General features: G+C 36.0%; 1 protein-coding gene across 3 annotated transcripts in view; it reads right to left on the bottom strand.

Moving 5' to 3' along the window:
• The window catches only part of hang (hangover), a 111,214-nt gene that overhangs the window by 43,292 nt on the left and 46,793 nt on the right, over positions 1-21,129 (bottom strand). For all 3 annotated transcript variants that reach the window (XM_067783468.1, XM_067783470.1, XM_067783469.1), the window contains exons 2-4: positions 13,318-13,629; positions 10,086-10,229; positions 8,898-10,020 (exon numbers count right to left, since the gene is read on the bottom strand). In XM_067783468.1, coding sequence (XP_067639569.1) covers positions 8,898-10,020; positions 10,086-10,229; positions 13,318-13,629 — 1,579 coding nt within the window. The remainder of the gene's footprint in view (positions 1-8,897; positions 10,021-10,085; positions 10,230-13,317; positions 13,630-21,129) is intronic.

Genomic DNA, 21,129 nt, shown 5'->3' with positions numbered 1-21,129 from the left:
ACACCAAACTCGTATCTGACACACAAAAGTCGTTTCACTCAATAGCGCAAGTGAAATGTACTACGCACTCACTACTAAGTAGCGTCAAAAATTCGCTTGGAGTCATTGCGTCAATGAGCTAGGGAGTGCCACGAAATCCCCAAAAAAAAAAATACCCAAATACAAAATCCCCAAAGAAAAACAAGTAAGGAAGGCTAAGTTCGGGTGTAACCGAACATTACATACGCAGTTGAGAGCTATGGTGACAACATAAGGGAAAATAACCATGTAGGAAAATGAACCGAGGGGAACCCTGGAATGTGTTTGTATGACATGTGTATCAAATGAAAGGCATTAAAGAGTATTTTATGAGGGAGTGGGCCATAGTTCTATAGGTGGACGCCATTTAGGTGGATCAGGGTTGACTCTAGAATTTGTTTGTACGATATGGGTATCAAATGAAAGGTGTTAATGAGTATTTTAAAAGGGAGTAATCCTTAGTTCCATAGGTGGACGCAGTTTCGAGATATCTCCATAAAGGTGGACCAGGGGTGACCCTAGAATTTGTTTGTACAATATGGGTATCGGAAGAAAGGTGTTAAAGAGTATTTTAAAAGGGAGTGATCCTTAGTTCCATAGGTGGACGCCGTTTCGAGATATCGCCATAAAGGTGGACCAGGGGTGACCCTAGAATTTGTTTGTACGATATGGGTATCAAATTAAAGGTATTAATGAGGGCTTTAAAAGGAAGTGGTGGTAGTTGTGTAGGTGGTCGCCTTTTCGAGATATCGCCATAAAGGTGGACCAGGGGTGCCTCTAGAATCCGTTTTTACAATATGGGTATCAAACGAAAGGTGTTAATGAGTATTTTAAAAGGGAGTGGGCCTTAGTTCTATAGGTGGACGCCGTTTCGAAATATCGCCATAAAGGTGGACCAGGGGTGACTCTAGAATATGTTTGTACGATATGGGTATCAAATTAAAGGTATTAATGAGGGTTCTAAAAGGGAGTGGTGGTAGTTGTATAGGTGGTCGCCTTTTCGAATTATCGCCATAAAGGTGGACCAGGGGTGAATCTAGAATACGTTTGTACAATATGGGTATCAAATGAAAGGTGTTAATGAGTATTTTAAAAGGGAGTGGGCCTTAGTTCTATAGGTGGACGCCTTTTCGAGGTATTGCAATAAAGGTGGACCAGGGGTGACTCTAGAATGTGTTTGTACGATATTGGTATCAAATTAAGGGCATTAATGAGAGTTTTAAAAGGGAGTGGTGGTAGTTGTATATGTGAAGACGTTTTCCAGATATCGACCAAAATGTAGACCAGGGTGAGCCAGAACATCATCTGTTGGATACCGCTAATTTATTTATATATGTAATACCTGCCAAGATTTCAAGGGTTTTTTACTTCGCCCTGCAGAACTTTTTCATTTTCTTCTACTTAATATGGTAGGTGTCACAACCATTTTACAAAGTTTTTTCTAAAGTTATATTTCGCGTCAATAAATCAATCCAATTACCATGTTTCATTCCTTTTTTCGTATTTGGTATAGAATTATGGCATTTTTTTCATTTTCGTAATTTTCGATATCGAAAAAGTGGGCGTGGTCATAGTCGGATTTCGTTCATTTTTTATACCAAGATAAAGTGAATACGTGAAGTAAGTTCAGTAAATATATGTCGATGTTTGCTCAAGTTATCGTGTTAACGGCCATGCGGAAGGACAAACGACGACTGTGTATAAAAACTGGGCGTGGCTTCAACCGATTTCGCCCATTTTCACAGAAAACAGTTAACGTAATAAAATCTATGCCTCTACCAAATTTCAAAGGGATTGGTAAATTTTTGTTCGACTTATGGCATTAAAAGTATCCTAGACAAATTAAATGAAAAAGGGCGGAGCCACGCCCATTTTGAAATTTTCTTTTATTTTTGTATTTTGTTGCACGATATCATTACTGGAGTTGAATGCTGACATAATTTACTTATATACTGTAAAGATATTCAATTTTTTGTTAAAATTTTACTTTAAAAAAAAAATTTTTTTTAAAAGTGGGCGTGGTCCTTCTCCGATTTAGCTAATTTTTATTAAGGGTACATATAGTAATAGGAGTAACGTTCCTGCCAAAATCATATCTTCAACGACTGCCAAATTACAGCTTGCAAAAGTTTTAAATTACCTTCTTTTAAAAGTGGGCGGTGCCACGCCCATTGTCCAAAATTTTACTAATTTTCTATTCTGCGTCATAAGTTCAACTCACCTACCAAGTTTCATCGCTTTATCTGTCTTTGGTAGTGAATTATTGCACTTTTTCGGTTTTTCGAAATTTTCGATATCGAAAAAGTGGGCGTGGTTATAGTCCGATATCGTTCATTTTAAATAGCGATCTGAGATGAGTGCTCAGGAACCAACATACCAAATTTCATCAAGATACCTCAAAATTTACTAAAGTTATCGTGTTAACGGACGGACGGTCGGACGGACGGACATAGCTCAATCAAATTTTTTTTCGATCCTGATGATTTTGATATATGGAAGTCTATATCTATCTCGATTCCTTTATACCTGTACAACCAACCGTTATCCAATCAAACTTAATATACTCTATGAGCTCTGCTCAACTGAGTATAAAAATACCCAAACACATAATCCACAAATTCAAAATCTCCAAAATCAAAATCCCCAAACACAAAATCCCAGTGCTACGATAAACATCATGACCGTGTAAAAATAGCTATATCTCTTTCCTCTTTCATTCATATTTATGTATGTATAACTATATATTCACGTTTTGGCAATACATATTTTTACTTATCCATATATAGGACTGCTAGTCGCTCTAATTCGAACTAGCTAACATAAGCGTGTACTACGCAGAAGGACATCACCGTGGCGGTGCGCGGCCGAAGGCCTCCTATGCAGAAAGTTGGTATGGATTATTAGCCTTTTTTGGTCGCGGCGATTTTAAACCTAATTTGAGTTTATTTCACACATAAAATGGGGATTTTGTGTTGGGGATTATGAGTTTGGGGATTTTGATTTTGGGGATTTTGATTTGGGGATTTTGATTTTGGGGATAACGTGGTGGACCCAATAAGCTATTATTGAGCTGGCTTTGGCGCTGGCGCCATGCAATTAACATCACTAAAATTACGCGAATGCCCAGGCTCATGACTTTTTTAATCCATGTGGTAAAAACGAAGCAGGGGCAAAACGTATGGTGTATTCCTGGCGCAGCCGTCCCACTCTGTGGAGAATGAACGACTCTACAATGCTCCCTCTTATTAATCTACGCTCTTTGATTTAAGTAACTTCCCGATAAGCTACAAGCTTAAAACTTGGAATATAGTTCAAAACCCGATGAAAATGCAATAATAAGAAAAAAATCGCCGCTAGGTGGCGCAAAGATTGAGATATTCACAAAAATCGTATTTGTGGTCCGATTTGGGTCATATTTGGAACACATAATACATACAAGAATAGAAAGCATATGCCAGCTTAACATTTCACAAAACATCCTTGTACTCCACGGTACACAAACAGAAGAGACAAGTATATGCCACTGTTCATCTGCATTGGTGCGGTCCCATTGTAGGGGAAAAATTGCGAAATATTTTATTTAGCATCGAAGTGAAGATTAGTTTGTGTGGAAAGGACTCCAAAAGTACTGTACATGGCGCGAAGGGCAAAGCTTTTTCTTCTTGATGCACCAAAAGTACAATTAGACATGGAGAAGGAAACGTAATTGTCTAGAGGCTTCTCTTATTAAGGTTTGGGTTCTTTATTTTGGATAAAGACCACAATAATCACTGAGGAGTACAGGGATATTTTGTGAAATTTTTAACTGCGGAGAAAAACATGCCACTCAGATTGAGTTATCACCAAGATAACGGTACAAAACCAACTCTTCGGTTGGTATCTGAGTGGTTCAGAAGCGGAATTTCACATGTATGCAATGACCAAGTCAATCCCAGCCCCAACCCGATTGAGAACTTGTGAAGTGACCTTAGAAGATGACTGGAGTCCTTTTCATTTCAAAAGAAGCGAGTTATTTTGGCAGAAGATGAAGGATTGGGATGGGATAGCACTCCACTGGAAACCTGCCAAAAATTAATTAAAGTCGTGACCAATGGAAGAGGCTAAGGTATACAAAACATGGAGGAGATACCGGTGATTAAAATAACAGTGGAGTAAGGAATTATATTTCAATTGTGTACTTTGATTTCTAAGAAAAGTTGGATACACCTATTATTTTGACCAACGAAATTTTTTTATTATGATACAGTTATCTTTGAAATGGATGAATTATAATAATTTTCATATATTTAGTATAAGTAACTAAATAATTGAGTTACTTATTGGACGGAAAAATATATATCAGTTTTATTTTTCCTTTGAGCTTAAGGCCTATTTTTATAAATAAAACACTTGATTTTGTGTTTAATTATTTAATTTATTCGATATTTCGACCTTAGTCTAAGGTCATCATCAGGACTGCAAGAAACAATACAAAAACACTAATAAATTTATCAAATATTAGCATTTTTGACATAAGTCATTTTCACATTTAAACAGCATATAAACAACATATAAAAATATAAATATATTTAACATAAATCATCAGCACAACTTACGTTTTAAGCAATGCTTTAAAGACTGAAATGCGAAAACAAAATAAATTAAGAAATAGCACCGAGTCAAACAAAGAGTGCGCATAAATAAATGAAGTCCCGTAATTGTAAACAAAAATTTTTATAAAAACAATATTACATTAAGCGGCGAAAAAACAGCATGCAGAAAAATTGATCACAGCAGTGTAGTGTTGTTGTTGGGAGACCTCAAGAGTGGCTTTTGTGCTTTATTATTAGGTTGCGGTAGGCCCAGGCACAGTGTTCAGTGTCTGCCTTAAAATTCATACGTTTATTATTAGGGGTGTCAACTATGTGTAGCATTTCTAACGTGAAGCGTTTATTATAATTTATCTCCTCTTCTAAAATGGCGACGTTCTCAAAATCCGGGTAGTGGCCTGTGTCTTTACAATGTGCTGTTAATGCCGTTTTATTATCAGAAAAATTATTCCTTAATTTTATGTTTGATTTGTGAGCGGATATCCTTGTCTTGAGTTTAGATTTTGTAGTACCCACATATACTTTCTCGCATATGTGGGACCCGTCGCCAATACAAGGAATCCGATACACTACGTCAGATTTTTCCTCTTTAGCTATGGGATCTTTCAGTTTGCTGAATACTTTTTTTAATGGGTCGCTGTACGTAAAGGCTAGCTGCGCCGTTTCCTTGTCATGCATTTTGGAATTTTTGAACCTCTCCGAGAGCCCAGGGACATAAGTAACCGATTTATAAATTTTTGCAGTTTGATTTTCGATGTTATTATCTTTATCACGCCTAGAGTAAAATTCGTATATAAGTTTATAGATCAATTTCGTGGGGAAGTCATTATTTTCCTGGGTATCCTTAATGATATTAATGTTTTTCTTGTGGTACAGTGTGTCGCTGATGGAGAGAACACGCCTCACAAAATTTTTGGCAGTGTTAATTTTTATATTTCTAGCATGCTGCGAGTAGAAGTTAATCAATCTTCCAGATGTTGTGGGTTTTTTGTACCAGTCTATTGTTAATCGGTTATCTCTCTTAATTATTAGGGTATCCAAGAAAGGTATTTTTCCGTCCTTTTCTATTTCGATCTTAAACTTAATGGATTTATGATACCCGTTGAGTAGATTTAACAATTTGTCTGAATTTGTACAACATATTTACATAAATTGTAGGACGGGGAATTAGCGGACGAACAGATAGGCCGGAGTGAAGTTTCTGTTTTGTGAATCTTCGGCAGACCATAAATACGGGGTGGATTAGATACTTTTCTTTCAAGTCAATGACCTTGTTATTATATAATTTATCCACTATTTCGTTGTTTTTTGCTTGTACAAATTCTTAACAAACTAACCCTTTCATCTAAATATAACATCAAAGACGCAATTGAATTTAAAAATAAAATACACGATACGTGTGTGTATGATGGCGAGAGTTTAGTGTCGTTCGACGTTGTGTCTTTATTCCCTAGTATACCAGTAGATTTGGCCCTTGAAATCACAGGATCAAAATGGGACAAGATAAAGGAGAACACGTCCATGACAAAGGAACCATTCTTAACTGTAGTTAAGTTTTGTATTAAAGAGAATCGTTACTTTAAATACAGAGATAAAATATATGAGCAACGATCAGGAATGCCCATGGGTTCTCCAGCATCACCAGTCATAGCCGATATTGTGATGGAGGATCTTTTAACACGTTTTGAAATGGAATCGGCCAACAAACCTAGATTGTTAACTAAGTATGTGGACGATTTATTCGCCATAGTAAAAACAGAGGACACAGACAAATTGTTAAATCTACTCAACGGGTATCATAAAATCCATTAAGTTTACGATCGAAATAGAAAAGGACGGAAAAATACCTTTTTTGGATACCCCAATAATTAAGAGATAACCGATTAACAATAGACTGGTACAAAAAACCCACAACATCTGGAAGATTGATTAACTTCTACTCGCAGCAAGCTAGAAATATAAAAATTAACACTGCCAAAAATTTTGTGAGGCGTGTTCTCTCCATCAGCGACACACTGTACCACAACAAAAACATTAATATCATTAAGGATACCCTGGAAAATAATGACTTCCCACGAAATTGATCTATAAACTTATATACGAATTTTACTCTAGGCGTGACAAAGATAATAACAGGGAAAATCAAACTGCAAAAATTTATAAATCGGTTACTTATGTCCCTGGGCTCTCGGAGAGGTTCAAAAATTCCAAAATGCATGACAAGGAAACGGTGCAGCTAGCCTTTACGTACAGCAACCCATTAAAAAAAGTATTCAGCAAACTGAAAGATCCCATAGCTAAAGAGGAAAAATCTGACGTAGTGTATCGGATTCCTTGTATTGGCGACGGGTCCCACATATGCGAGAAAGTATATGTGGGTACTACAAAATCTAAACTCAAGACAAGGATATCCGCTCACAAATCAAACATAAAATTAAGGAATAATTTTTCTGATAATAAAACGGCATTAACAGCACATTGTAAAGACACAGGCCACTACCCGGATTTTGAGAACGTCACCATTTTAGAAGAGGAGAGAAATTATAATAAACGCTTCACGTTAGAAATGCTACACATAGTTGACACCGCTAATAATAAACGTATGAATTTTAAGGCAGACACTGAACACTGTGCGTGGGCCTACCGCAACCTAATAATAAAGCACAAAATCCACTCTTGAGGTCTCCCAACAACAACACTACACTGCTGTGATCAATTTTTCTGCATGCTGTTTTTTCGCCGCTTAATGTAATATTGTTTTTATAAAAATTTTTGTTTACAATTACGGGACTTCATTTATTTATGCACACTCTTTGTTTGACTCGGTGCTATTTCTTAATTTATTTTGTTTTCGCATTTCAGTCTTTAAAGCATTGCTTAAAACGTAAGTTGTGCTGATGATTTATGTTAAATATATTTATATTTTTATATGTTGTTTATATGCTGTTTAAATGTGAAAATGACTTATGTCAAAAATGTTAATATTTGATAAATTTATTAGTGTTTTTGTATTGTTTCTTGCAGTCCTGATGATGACCTTAGACTAAAGTCGAAATATCGAATAAATTAAATAATTAAACAGAAAATCAAGTGTTTTATTTATAAAAATAGGCCTTAAGCTCAAAGGAAAAATAAAACTGATATAAGTAACTAAAGTTATTAATATTACGATACAAAATTTGTTTTCGTTCGCAAAATCTTGATATAGAACCAAAGCTGTGTACACCTATTATTTTGGCCATGAGTGTACTTGGAACACATAATACATAAAAGAATAGAAAGCGACCTATGACAAAAAATCGCCGCTATGTGGCGCAAGGATCGCGATATTCACAAAAATCGTATTTGTGGTCCGATTTGGCTCATATTTGGATCACATAATACATACAAGAATAGAAAGCGACCTATGAAAAAATCGCCGCTAGGTGGCGCAAAGATTGAGATAATAAAAAAATCGTATTTGTGGTCCGATTTGGTCCATATTTGGAACACATAATACATACATGAATAGAAAGCGACCTATGATATTCGATTTGGCTCTTATTTGGAACAAATATTACATACAGTCCTGTAAAAGTGACATCAAAATATTTTGGATTTGGAGGAGGGACAAGCATACGTGGCGAGTAAAGTCTTTGGAAGGATTATGTATTGAGGACTTAGATTGTAACAAATTGTCAGGAAAGAGTCCTTGTAATAATGAGTCACTAAATGAAATAAATAGAATGAGAAATAATAGGCAATTAAATAAAGACTAAAAACAAAATAATATAATTTAAAAAAAATTTATGTTAAACGGTTTTATTGAAAACAATACTAGCATGAAGTAATAATAATACTAAAAGCTAGAAAATAATTTGGTAGGTCCTAGGTACTAGTCATCACACTCCTCATCAATCTAGGGCGTTGATCAGACAATTAAATGAAAGTGTCAAATTTCTATTGATAATCATAAGTAAGACCAACTGAACCTTAATCGGGTTATGCTACGCCTCACATTTTTAGAAATTTCACGCGCCCAACGCTTTTATTTGATTGTGTGATCAACGCTCTTGATTGATGAGAAGTGTGATTACTAGTACCTAGGACGTACCTAATTATTTTCAACCTTTTAGAATTATTATTTCATGTAAGTATTGTCTCAATAAACCCGTTTAACATAAACATTTTTTTTTTAATTATTTTATTTAAACAACATATTGGATAGAGCTTGGAACGCTTCCTGTGGCACTGCATCGCTCAAATAGTGTTGCACAGTCTTAAAGACTTTTATATATGTATGTAACTCACCACCCAAACCAGGTGTAGACTTTTTGCCCGGTGAATTATCTGTACTCATCGCGCTAATATTATGGGCCACCATATGTGTTGTTTGTTCGCCAAAACCAGCTAAATGCTTCTCATAAACATGATCTAAGAATTTTTGATGATTATCGAATTTTGCATCGCATGTAACACAACGCAACGAAACAATACAATCCATATTGTTATAATGACGTTTACGTTCAGCTGTATCTTCTAGTTCCAAACCACAATAGCAACATTGTTTTTGCATTGTATCCTTACGTTGCATATCGGCATGCTCGTCATAGACATGCGAACGAAATTCCAACTTAAGGCGATATTTTTTCGGACATAACTTACACTCGTACATTTTATTGACAAGCAACTCTTTGGCGCGCAATTTATCTGGCACTGCTGCCGCCGTTGCTGTGACTGCAGCAGCAAAACTCGAATCTTTCGCCATTAGTGCATGCAATACTTTATATAAATTAATACAATTTCGTCGCTTCAAATGCGATATAAATAATGCTTTTGAATCATTCAATTTCAAGCAATTAAAACAAAGATTGCGAGGCAATGTCAGATATTTTTTGCGCATGTGAGCCATGAAGTTTTTATATGTCGAATAGGTTTTATTACAGCAGCGGCATGTCATATTTTGATACTGACGCAAAAACTCATCATTTTGTTGTAGGAAAACGATTTTTTCATCGGTCAAATGATGTTGGTATTTCTCAGGATGTTCGTAATCAAAACCACCGATTTCACATTTATTGAATGCATTAACAACTTCTTGCCGATACTTGAGTGGTGTTATTAAGCCAGCAGCAGCTTTGGAAGCTTCAGCTGCGGCAACTGCGGCCGCTGAAGCCCGTTGTAGCTCTAAGGCGGCTGCTAAAGCTGGCGTAGGTTTGGTTACAGGCATATTATTTGGTGTTGATGTCGAAAGCTCAAACAGATTTGGATGCAAATTGCGCTCATGACGACGCGCATTAGCGCGTGTAGAGAATTTGAGATTACATGCACGGCAAGACGCTTCCTTTGTATCAGCTAGTGATGCAAGGTGGATAGTAGGGCGAGGCGGCGGCGGCGGTGGTTGTTCATACTGATGATGATAGGACATATGCTCCTATGGATGAGAGATAAATCGAAATAAGTCAATGCAAAAGCGTCAAAAAACAAACTAAATTATACCGTTAAAGCCTCATCGCCTTCTTCTTCGGTGCGTTCCAAGAAGAGTGTAGGATCAACCATATCATCTGATTCATCATGCTGCTTTCCGCTGTATTCATCATCGGGATCAATTGGTTCATCTTTTATGTCGACAGCCGGTAAGGGCTGAGGGGAGCAAAAAAGAAAAAAGAAATCAAATTGCCGTTTTCTTTATATATGAGGAATTAATATTTTTTTTAGAAATTTATTTGTGAGCATGAGATAATAGTGATCACTTTTTAGTACAACTTTTGTGCATAAGCTGCAAAAAATGTAAGTATAAATTTTCAGTTCGAAAGTTGCTTTGCGCTGGTTGGAAAGAAAGTTAAGAAAATTTTTTATGTCCAAAAGTTTTTGTAATATTACTAAAAAATATTTTATATTTTTAAAATAGAAACTAGTTTATCCTTTTGGTGATGCAATTAAAAGTTAAAAATTAAAATCCATACATAAGATGTTTCTATTCCTGTTAAAATTTATTTTGCTATGTTATGTAATATTTTGTTATGTCAAGCTATGGAGGGCATGATATGAGTTAGGTATATACAAAATAAATTTTTTGTCGAGATTGATTCATAAGGAGAGGAGTAATTTTCCCGTTTCCCCATGGTTTTGGAAATTCGAAACTGAACAGTAAATGAATCTAAAAAATTTTTAAATATAAAAGGTGGCATCGTATACCTTCTTTTCCTATTTGATCTATTTGCATTTTTTCCCCCCTTATAAGACAAGAGGTCAAAATGCATACCTTCGAAAAAATTAAAAGCGATAATTACACAGCTATACAAACAAATGTGGAATAGACCTCGGTTCTGGTAATACCGTGAAAGCCCCACCATCACCAGTGATTTTTAAATTGTTTGAGGTTAGGTCCGATACACGGCCCGTTGTCCCGATTCTGATGGCGAACTCGGATTCTGCGCTTCATTCCCCTTACCAGATCCTCCAAACTTTTTTTGTGTGACAGAGCTCACACAGCTACACAAAAAAGTAGGCGGATTTGTTAACGCGATACAGGTATTCTAATGGAGCGTGATGCGCAGAACCCACTATCAGAATTGGCGTCCTTCTTTTTCTAATAGCGATTAAGACGCTCTCCGCAGGTTTTGGGGTGTGCTATCAATATTTTGATTGGTCCTTTGAAAGATATTGATCCTGTACATTCCGAAAACACACACATTAAGGTATTAGCCCCACCGTCTTGGAAGTGATATAAGAGCACAACGAACCTTCTAGGCCATCCCGCTCTCTCCTTTCACGAACTTGGTGCCACCAAAGCCTAGCATGCCAAGTGAACAAATTTGCTATGCACAATCTTTTATATTCTTCAGAACTGACGTGACTGGTAGTGGTTCGGCCCTAACCAAACAAATTGGGGAAACCCCTCTGGTAATTGAGCATTTTTGAGGTTATGGCCGAACAAGGGACCCGGACCAGTTCTTCGGATTCGGATCCAGCCAAAATTTGTTTGTGTAGCTGCTTAATTTATCATTTTTAATTTTATAGGTTTAAAAAGAAAAAAATTGATACAATTCAAATAGAAAAAGAAGGCAGACCACGCCACACTTTTAAATGCATACTTCATTAAACAATAAAAATAAAATGCAATAGGTTGAGTGAAACTTCGAACTTCGAGAGCCAATATTGTGTTTTGGAGGAGAGCATCGAGAAACGGGCAAAGCACTACATTCTGATGTTCTTCTTCTTGTTGCGCTAATGACACTCTGTTATAGCGTTATGGACACTCCCCGATGGTTTTGGAGAGTGTTATCAATGTTGATGGTCCCAGCTCGGGAATGATTTAAATTGACCAGATTGAAGGGGATGATCTACATCCCCTCCCTTCACTCCATAGTTTCATAAGGAGTTTGGGATCGCCAGAGCCTCAACTTCTAAACATGGGCATAACATTAACAATTGTATTGGTGTTGCGCTAAACAGCCTTTGAAACCCCATGTTCTTATTATAGGTTACCGTGTTATGACACGTTGTTGTGGTGGGAGGAAGAAAATACTATCCGGAAGGTTTGGCGAAATATTAAACTACCACACGGTCGTTTCGGAATCGAATACTTTAATGACAATAATTCCGGATTGAATGAGGCAACAGTGCTCAGATATACTTGCGAAACACAGCTGGGGATGTTGCAATTGATGTTCTCAGGGGCGTTTATCTTCAAAGTGGTCGCGCTATCCCACAGGTGTTATAAATACAACTTGTAATATGCTTAGCCAGAAGTTATATTTTAAGCACTTCACGACGGCCTCAGTCTTGAGTTGAGTTAAACTCATGAGTATGGGTTTCAGGCGTCATCAGAACACATCACGTGGTTGTATTATGTAAATGAGTTCTCTCTCTGTACCTAGTACACTTTGCTAAACACAGTTCAGCTAATAACTTTCGTCAGTGCATTGCGTCACGAACGTATGATTATCCTTTCCTACGTCTTATAGCATGCACCAAAGGGCTAAAACTAATATTAAACGAACACAATACAACAAAAATTCTAGCTGCATCTTTAGTCTATAAAATTTATAGAGCTAAGAATATATATATGCATATGTATGTATGTATGGAAAAACGTTGTTTCCGATACGTTTACGTTATTATAAGTGTAACGTCTAAATAAACGCAATTGCTGTGCGGCACTTTGACATGAAGTTGTTGTTGTTGTTGTAGATGATGCAACAACACATGACTGTTGCATTTGTAGTTGTTGTTCCTGTCGCGGCATTAACTGTTGCTGTTGCAATTGTATTCGGTGTTGCTGCTGTTGTTGTTCCAACAGCAGCTGTTGCTTTTGATATTTTTCCACTTCAGCTTGCACATGCTGTTGTAATTCTTTTTGTTGTTGATGGTGCTGCTGTTGCCGTTGATATTGACTACGATGATAATGCCTAACACGACGCCAGAGTGGTTGTGACGGCGGTGCCACGGACTGTAGATGTGATTGTGAGTGTAAACTTTCGGCACCCGCAGCACCAATTAAATTCGTCGATGCAGCAGGCATAAATTGTCTGCTATATTTTTTATATGGCATTACTGGTTGCTGTTGTTGTAGCAGCAATTGTTGCTGAGATTTTTTATCATAAGCAATTTCTGTTGCTGTGATTTGCTGTTTACTAGTACTAGTACTAGTACTAGTACTAGTAATAGTAGCAGTAGTAGTATGGGTCATAGTAGTAGTACTTTCAGGGTTTTCTTTAGGACTCACATAAACAGTTAACGATTTTCGTTTCTTCAGTGATGTTATTCCATCCAGTATTGATGACGCTAAACTCGGTGTTTGTTGTTCGCTCTCGTCCACATGTTGTTGTTGCTGATGATGCGAAGGTTTATTTCCATCGGCCCTTATCGTTGATATGCTGACATTGTTGTCAAGCAATTGTTGCCGTTTATTTGACTCCAACCAACTGCGTTGTTTAGTTTGTGAGGCAATGCATCGATTTTTGAAGCTCTGCCAGGAATTCAGGTAACTGATGCACGCATGGCATATGCGCAACGATAGCTGATCATCGTGATTTATCTGCAAAGAAATAAAATAGAGCACTTTATTAGATTGTTGAACAAAACGTTATGTTAATTCAAATTAAAAATAATTTTAATATTTAAATTTAACTTAGAAAAATAAATGAATGTATTATATTAAGGTTTATCAGTCTTTTTATTATAACGGATGAAATGAATAACATATCTGTCTGTTCTCTATGATATTATATTATAGTGCTCTCTGTTGTTTCTTACACTGAAAGAAAGACTGGTAAAATCAACCGAAATACGGGTCAATTCAACCGAAATTTCTGTCAATTTTTATCCATCGCAACAAGATGTTGAATCAACTGTGCACAAATCGTTGATTCGTAATTGACCGTTTTAGTAGTCAAATGAACAAAAAAAGTTGTTGCGACAGCTTTGTATGAAAGTACCTATGTTGCCATATAAATAAATAAATGTAAGGCGCGATAACCTCCGAAGAGGTTTTAGGCCGAACTCTCTTCCAATTTGCGTCGGGCTCCTTTTTAATTTTTATTACAAATTGGCGGGACGCAACCTATTTGTTTTATGCCAACTCCGAACGGCATCTACCAGGCAAATGAGTTTTCACTGAGAGCATTTCATGGCAGAAATACACTCGGAGTGCTTGGCGAACACTGCCGATGGGCGACTCCGCTTAGAAAATGTTTCTTCTAATTGAAAAAGCTTGTTTCTAAAATTTTGATGTTGCTTTTCTCGGGGTGTGAACCCAGGGTCTTCGGTGTGGTAGGCGGAGAACGCTACCATCACACCACGGAGGCCGCCATATAAATACATAAATATATGAATACATAAATACACATGCATGCTACATATACATACATATGAATATAGAAATGAAAATAGTAGTCACAAAACTGATTCGAAATTCTTTCATTTGCAGCTCAGCTCATTCTCAATTTCTTCTCTCGCATGTAGTTGCCACACTTGATTGTGTCGAACGAAACTTGTAGTATAAATGTTTGACGTAACATTTTAAAAAGAGAACTTGTAAGTTATAGAAAAGGAAAGAACCAAATCGCAGGAAAGTAATTCACCACTGGAGTAACTTTACATGTAATTCGGCAAGTTTAATTTTCGTAACACTTTAAGTTGAAACGATTCCAAAGCAACTCAAACTTTTATTTTGTCGGAAACATCAACATTAAAAATGGATGTTTTTTTATTATCTTATTAGATCCGTTCGCGTGAGTGAAAATTCTTAAAAACTTGAACAAAATGTTACTAACTTTGGAAAAATCCTGTTCGTTCAAGCAAAACTTTTGCAACAGGAGGCCGCAATTTTGCATTTCGCTTGGACGAGAAGTTGCAAAATTGTACCCGATAAATAGGTGTCCCGGTATCTCATAATTTTTTGCACAGTAAATTCAAAAAAGGATTTTTTCTGTTTTGTATTGATAACTGAAAAACTTGTTTTTTATTGTTTTCCCATTTTGTGTGTTTTTTCGATTTGATGGTTTTCTTATTTTGGTGTTTTTTTTTTAACAAGTGGCACCATCGTCATAAGTACAAAGTAGAGAGCGCAGTGAGCGTAAAATTCTCTTTGAAATTTGCTCATGCATTGATCGTTGTTCGCTGTTGAAATGACCTGTAAGATCAGTTGTGTTAACAGAAAAATCAGTTAGATTAATTAGGAATCTGTAAATTTTACAAAATTTTGTTAACTTAAGGGCGACAATTTCTCTTCTGTTGAAATGACTAAACTAATTTGTTCGCTTGACAAAGAACTCGGTCGAATTAACGATAATTCGATCAATTTCACCGAATCTCCATAACACCTTGAATCCTAGAGTTGTTCTTCTGATATATTGTATGGGTATGATGTTACGGTTTTTGTTATACTCTCTTGATGTGTAGATAAGTTGTATTATTTAATTCCCTGTTATGTACGAGTTCTATGTTCTGTTATTTTGACCAGTAATTATTTCATTTTTTATTCTGTTCGCAAGATTTGTAGTTTAATTGAATATTTTGTTCTTTGTCCTGTTTTTTGAGATTTTTTTCAAATGTTCTTTGTTCTAGTTATGTCATATTCTTCTGATCTATTGTCTTGATGCTAAGCTTTGTTTAATGTTCTGTTGTACTTTTTTGATCTCTTCTGTTGTTCCCCTTTATTTTCTTTGGGCTGTAATTTATATATGTTAATGTGTTCCTACCACTGGTCTTTCGACATATTATTTGGTTTTTTTGTTCTGCTTTTCTGGTGTGGTTTTTAATGTTTGGTTTTGTTTCATGTTGTGTTCTTTGTTTCAGTCTTGTTGTTGTGGTATTGCTTCGCCCTTTCCAATAGATGCTATCTCTCACAAATACTCTCTTACTGGAGCCCAAGGAAACTTGCAGTTTCAATAGGGTTGGACCAAGGTCATATTGTATTGTATAATTATAATTTCACGAGCATTTTATTAGTTAGAATTAGAGCATGTTTTTTTCTACAAGAAGACAAAAACTACACTTGTAAGCCAACTCGGAAAACGTCTCTGCATGAAGAGAATGGATATCAAATAATGCGTTGCAATTAATGTAGTCCCATTCAGCTGATAGCCGAAAAGCGACTATGGAAAGCAGACTATAGCTGAGCAACTTTATGTTTCGAGTTTCCATGGAAGACAAACGCATTTCGGGATTCCCGTGGAAAGCTAGCAATGATCGTTATTCGCGTGTAAACGTATCACATTTCGAAGACTAATACATTCCGCTTGTTTCGTCGAAAACTAACACAAATTAAACATTCAAGTCTACTACGCGAACAACTGAAACGAGGTAGTGTTCCACGCAAACCACAAACTGTACCACTTTGCTCCCGAATAACGAACTGTGCTAGTATTCCTCGCCAATAATAAAACTTACTCTTGAAAGGGACCGACGTTATAATTCTTTAGCAAGGCATTGACTTTGACACTTCAGTTCAATGTATGATTGAGACAATTTGTCAAAGTCGAAGGCTGAGTCGAAGGATTTATTTTAAATGGGTTGTTAGTACCCAAATACGGCAAACTTTATTAAATTCAGTAATTCAGTTTTGTAGATCTAATACCAATTTCGCACAGAGGGTTAATGAAATAATTAGTCAAGCTTTTTACATTAAAGCCCTTATTGAACTCGATCTTCCATACAAAATACAAATTCCTAATTATCTCATTATGGCTTTATTGAATACCTAATAGAGTCAAAAACTGATTACGTTTTGCTTGGTCGGATTTTATTTTCAATGTAACAAATGACAGGTGAAGTGAAAAGGAAAACTTAATTATTTCATTAAACAAAATTATGATTCGATTTATTCTTTTCTGATTTTCAAAACAAGACGAATATTATAATTACAACTTAGAAAATTTCAGTCATACAATTAATGAAATTGATTTTAAATTGTCGCTGCAAATACGCCCATATTCGCCATCTGACCTTACCAACAGCATAAAAGAAGAGGAGCGGTAGCAAATGTATGTAGACATAAATATGTATATACACTGAAAGAAATGGTGCTAGTAAAATCAACAAATCGGTTCTGTTGTTCTTGACTTAGCGGAGATTCGGTGAAATTGATCGAATTATGGTTAATTCGACCGAGTTCTTTGTCAAGCGAACAAATTAGTTTAGTCATTTCAACAGAAGAGAAATTGTCGCTCTTAAGTTAACAAAATTTTGTAAAATTGACAGATTCCTAATCAATCTAACTGATTTTTCTGTTAACACAACTGATCTTACAGGTCGTTTCAACGGCGATCAACTGTCAATACATGAGCAAATTTCAAAGAGAATTTTACACTCACTGCGCTCTCTACTTTGTACTTATGATGATGGTGCCACTTGTTAAAAAAAAAACATCAAAATAAGAAAACCATCAAATCGAAAAAACACACAAAATGGGAAAACAATAAAAAACTAGTTTTTCAGTTATCAATACAAAACTAAAAACCCTTTTTTGAATTTACTGTGCAAAAAATTATGATATTATGCAAAAGTTTTGCTTGAACCAACAGGATTTTTCCAAAGTTAGTAACATTTTGTTCAAGTTTTTATGAATTTTCACTCAAGCGAACGAATTTCATAAGATAATAAAAAACATCCTTTTTTAATGTTGATGTTTCCGACAAAATAAAAGTTTGAGTTGTTTTGGAATCGTTTCAACTTAGTTTTACGAAAATTAAACTTGCCGAATTACATGTAAATTACTCCAGTGGAGAATTACCTTCCTGCTATTTGATTCTTTACTTTTCTATAACTTACAGGTTCTCTTTTTAAAATGTTACGTCAAACATTTATACTACAAGTTTTGTTCGAAACAATCATGCGAGAGAAGAAATTGAGAATGAGCTGAGCTGCAACTAAAAGAATTGCGAATCAGTTTTGTGACTACTATTTTCATTTCTATATTCATATGTATGTATATGTAGCAGGCATGTGTATTTATGTATTCACATATTTATGTATTTATATGGCGCCCTCCGTGGTGTGATGGTAGCGTGCTCCGCCTACCACACCGAAGACCCTGGGTTCACACCTCGGTAAGAGCAACATCAAAATTTTAGAAACAAGCTTTTTCAATTAGAAGAAAAATTTTCTACGCGGAGTCGCCCCTCGGCAGTGTTCGGCAAGCACTCCGAGTGTGTTTCTGCCATGAAATGCTCTCAGTGAAAACTCATCTACCTTGCAGATGCCGTTCGGAGTCGGCATAAAACAAGTAGGTCGCGTCCCGAAATTTGTAAGAAAAATTAAAAAGGAGCACGACGCAAATTGGAAGAGAAGTTCGGCCTAAAATATCTTCGGAGGTTATCGTGCCTTACTTTTTTCTATTTATATAGCAACATAGGTACTTTCATACAAAGCTGTCGCGACAACTTTTTTTGTTCATTTGACTAATAAAACGGTCAATTACGACTCAACGATTTGTGCGCAGTTGATTCACCATGTTGTTGCAATGGATAAAAATTGACAGAAATTTCGGTTGAATTGACCCGTATTTCGGTTGATTTTACCAGTTTTTTTCTTTCAGTGTATGTATGTACGTACAACAATAAGCAGCTATAATGAGGTAGCCATAAAGAAATGCTGGATATCTGACAAAGTCAATGACCTCATTTTCTCAACATATTTAGTAAATGTATAAGACAAAAACATATTCGTTGTATGCGTGTTGTGTGGACACTTCTGTATACGTATTTAAGCTTCCAAATACCATCTAACATGACCTGCGCAAATATGCCTCATTCCCAAAACTTTCATTGGCTTTACTTTTTTGTAGTCTAGTTCGAAAAAATTACCATCACCGAAAAATACACACGCCAACAGGAGGCGACGCTTATCTCGTGGAAATAGCCTTGGAATTTTGGAAAACTTTCAGATTTATTAAATTGAGTTGGTAGTGCGCGGTAGCAGCGACTACCACCCCGAAGGTTCTAGTTGCAAAGCCAGGGATGTTTTATTAGTTTTTGCAAAAAAACAAAAACAAAAAAACATAGACCTCGAGCCAACAAATTGGAAAGACATCAAAATACTTTAGAAATTTTTTTTTCTAAACGGAGTCGCCGGAGGCAGTGTTTTTGCAAATACTCCGAGTGTATCTGTGCCATGAAAAGCTTTTTAGCGAAATTTCATCACCCTGGCAGAGTTCGTTCGGAGTTAATTAGTAGAATACCTCGACCTAAATCGCTGCGGAGATTAATATTAGCCGTGTTTTATACTTTTACGTTTGCGAGTAAAAAAACGCTTATCCTCGCTTAGATAATGCTTAGGAGACCCATCTAGCGGCAGTGGTTAAATAACTAGCTACAGAACAGGGTGTACCTAAAATCGGAGAACAAACCTCTGGTGGCCATAATGCATAAAATATAGCTGAATCAGTTGCGATGAATAGTGGACACGCATAGAATACATAGAATTAGTGTAGAGGGTGAAACATAGACACATATTTCAGTGAGTATAATGCGTATTGAAATTTAGTAGTACAAATTTTATGCGCAGCAATTTCAGAGGAGTATTTAAAGTTTGACGCTTAGCAGTACATATAAAGTTTAAGCGTAAACGTCTATAGATGTAAAAAAAAACACAGATATTATTATTCACCCTTATCGCGAAGTTCACGCGGAAAAGTGTTCGCCTTCACTTCTTTTGTTCGGGTGAACTTTTTCCGCCTATCGGCAATTTCGGGCGAACAAAAGTTCACTTCGAAACAGCTCCTTAAAATACAACAAAAAAAAGAAATAAAAAATTTATAAAATAGTGTTTAGTATTGCAATTAGGTTGGTATTGATTGAGCGCGAGGAGAATATAAATGTGAAAGCGATTCGGAACAATAAAGGGACAGTTCTAACCCTTTGTAGCTAATTGATTCACTGTAAGCTAAAAATTACTATTGTCCGCACTTTTGAATAACAAGTTAACTTTTATTCAATCAGCTTTCGCCAAGATTACAGGCTAAACAAGCCGGTATTCTAATATTGGATAGATATTCTTACCAACTCCTTGCCCCCATTGAAGCAAAAATTTGGAGTTCCACCAATTGTAAAGTTGAGTACATGTATTCGTTTTTTTTTTGCATAGGGAAAAGGGGTTGGAAAGGACGGAATGGGTATTAGTCAATCTTGTTCCAGTGAGGTGTTCAACATTTTGGAACCGTCATTTTTGTTCACAATGGATAACTTGGCCGACTGATACGTTGTCATAAAAAATAGAATTTACATACTTAGGAATACAGGAATTTCACTTTTTCCACTCAGCTTCTGATTGTGCATTATTTATTGATGTATTTCTAATAATAAAAGTACATATAATCATAAGAGTATCAAATTTCAAAACAAAATATTACTTAACATTTTCTTTTCCTCTCGTTCGCCTGTAAAATATAAGTGAACAAATTTGGGCTTCCCCGCTGTTCATTTCGCCCGAACAAAGAGTTGCCGATAAGGTGAAATCTTTTTCGAACACGAACAATTTTTTCGCCATCCTCTGCGATAGGGTGAACAAAAACTGTGAATATTTTCGGGTGAAAACAAAACTCGCGATAAGGGTGATTATATGCATTTCTGTATTCCATATGGTTTTTTTTGCAACTTGGTTACAAAAGATTGCAGCTATTACATAGGTTATATAAAGGGGGTTTGTGTTGTGCATATATGGGGTTTAAACGTTTTAAAATACCTAGATGAATGTGTATACGCAAACTTGCAATATTGCACGCCGACATCAGATGGACAGAAAGCCAGCCAAAAACATAAACAAACAATCAAGGATTATTGGGAACAAAAGGAAATTGTAGTGATAAGCAGGCAAACCCATTATAGAAATATCATCTTGTAGTATGCCATTGATTCCTCTCGCCCTTCCACCCTCCGTCACAATTAATAAAAGCTATTTATTTTAATTAAGAAGAACAATAACTACAAATGAAAATTAGGTGTTGTTGCAAAGCAAAGATTGTCCTTTTACTCAAAAAACTTAAAAATTATGGGAAAATTATAACAACTCGACATCAACACGGAAAAGTCTGTTGTTA

The sequence above is a fragment of the Eurosta solidaginis genome, chromosome 4 (genome assembly GCF_040869045.1).
Source record: "Eurosta solidaginis isolate ZX-2024a chromosome 4, ASM4086904v1, whole genome shotgun sequence".
In the NCBI taxonomy this organism is placed as follows: domain Eukaryota; kingdom Metazoa; phylum Arthropoda; class Insecta; order Diptera; family Tephritidae; genus Eurosta; species Eurosta solidaginis.
Note: the sequence above shows the minus strand (reverse complement) of the source record. Positions and strands in the feature narration are given on the sequence as shown.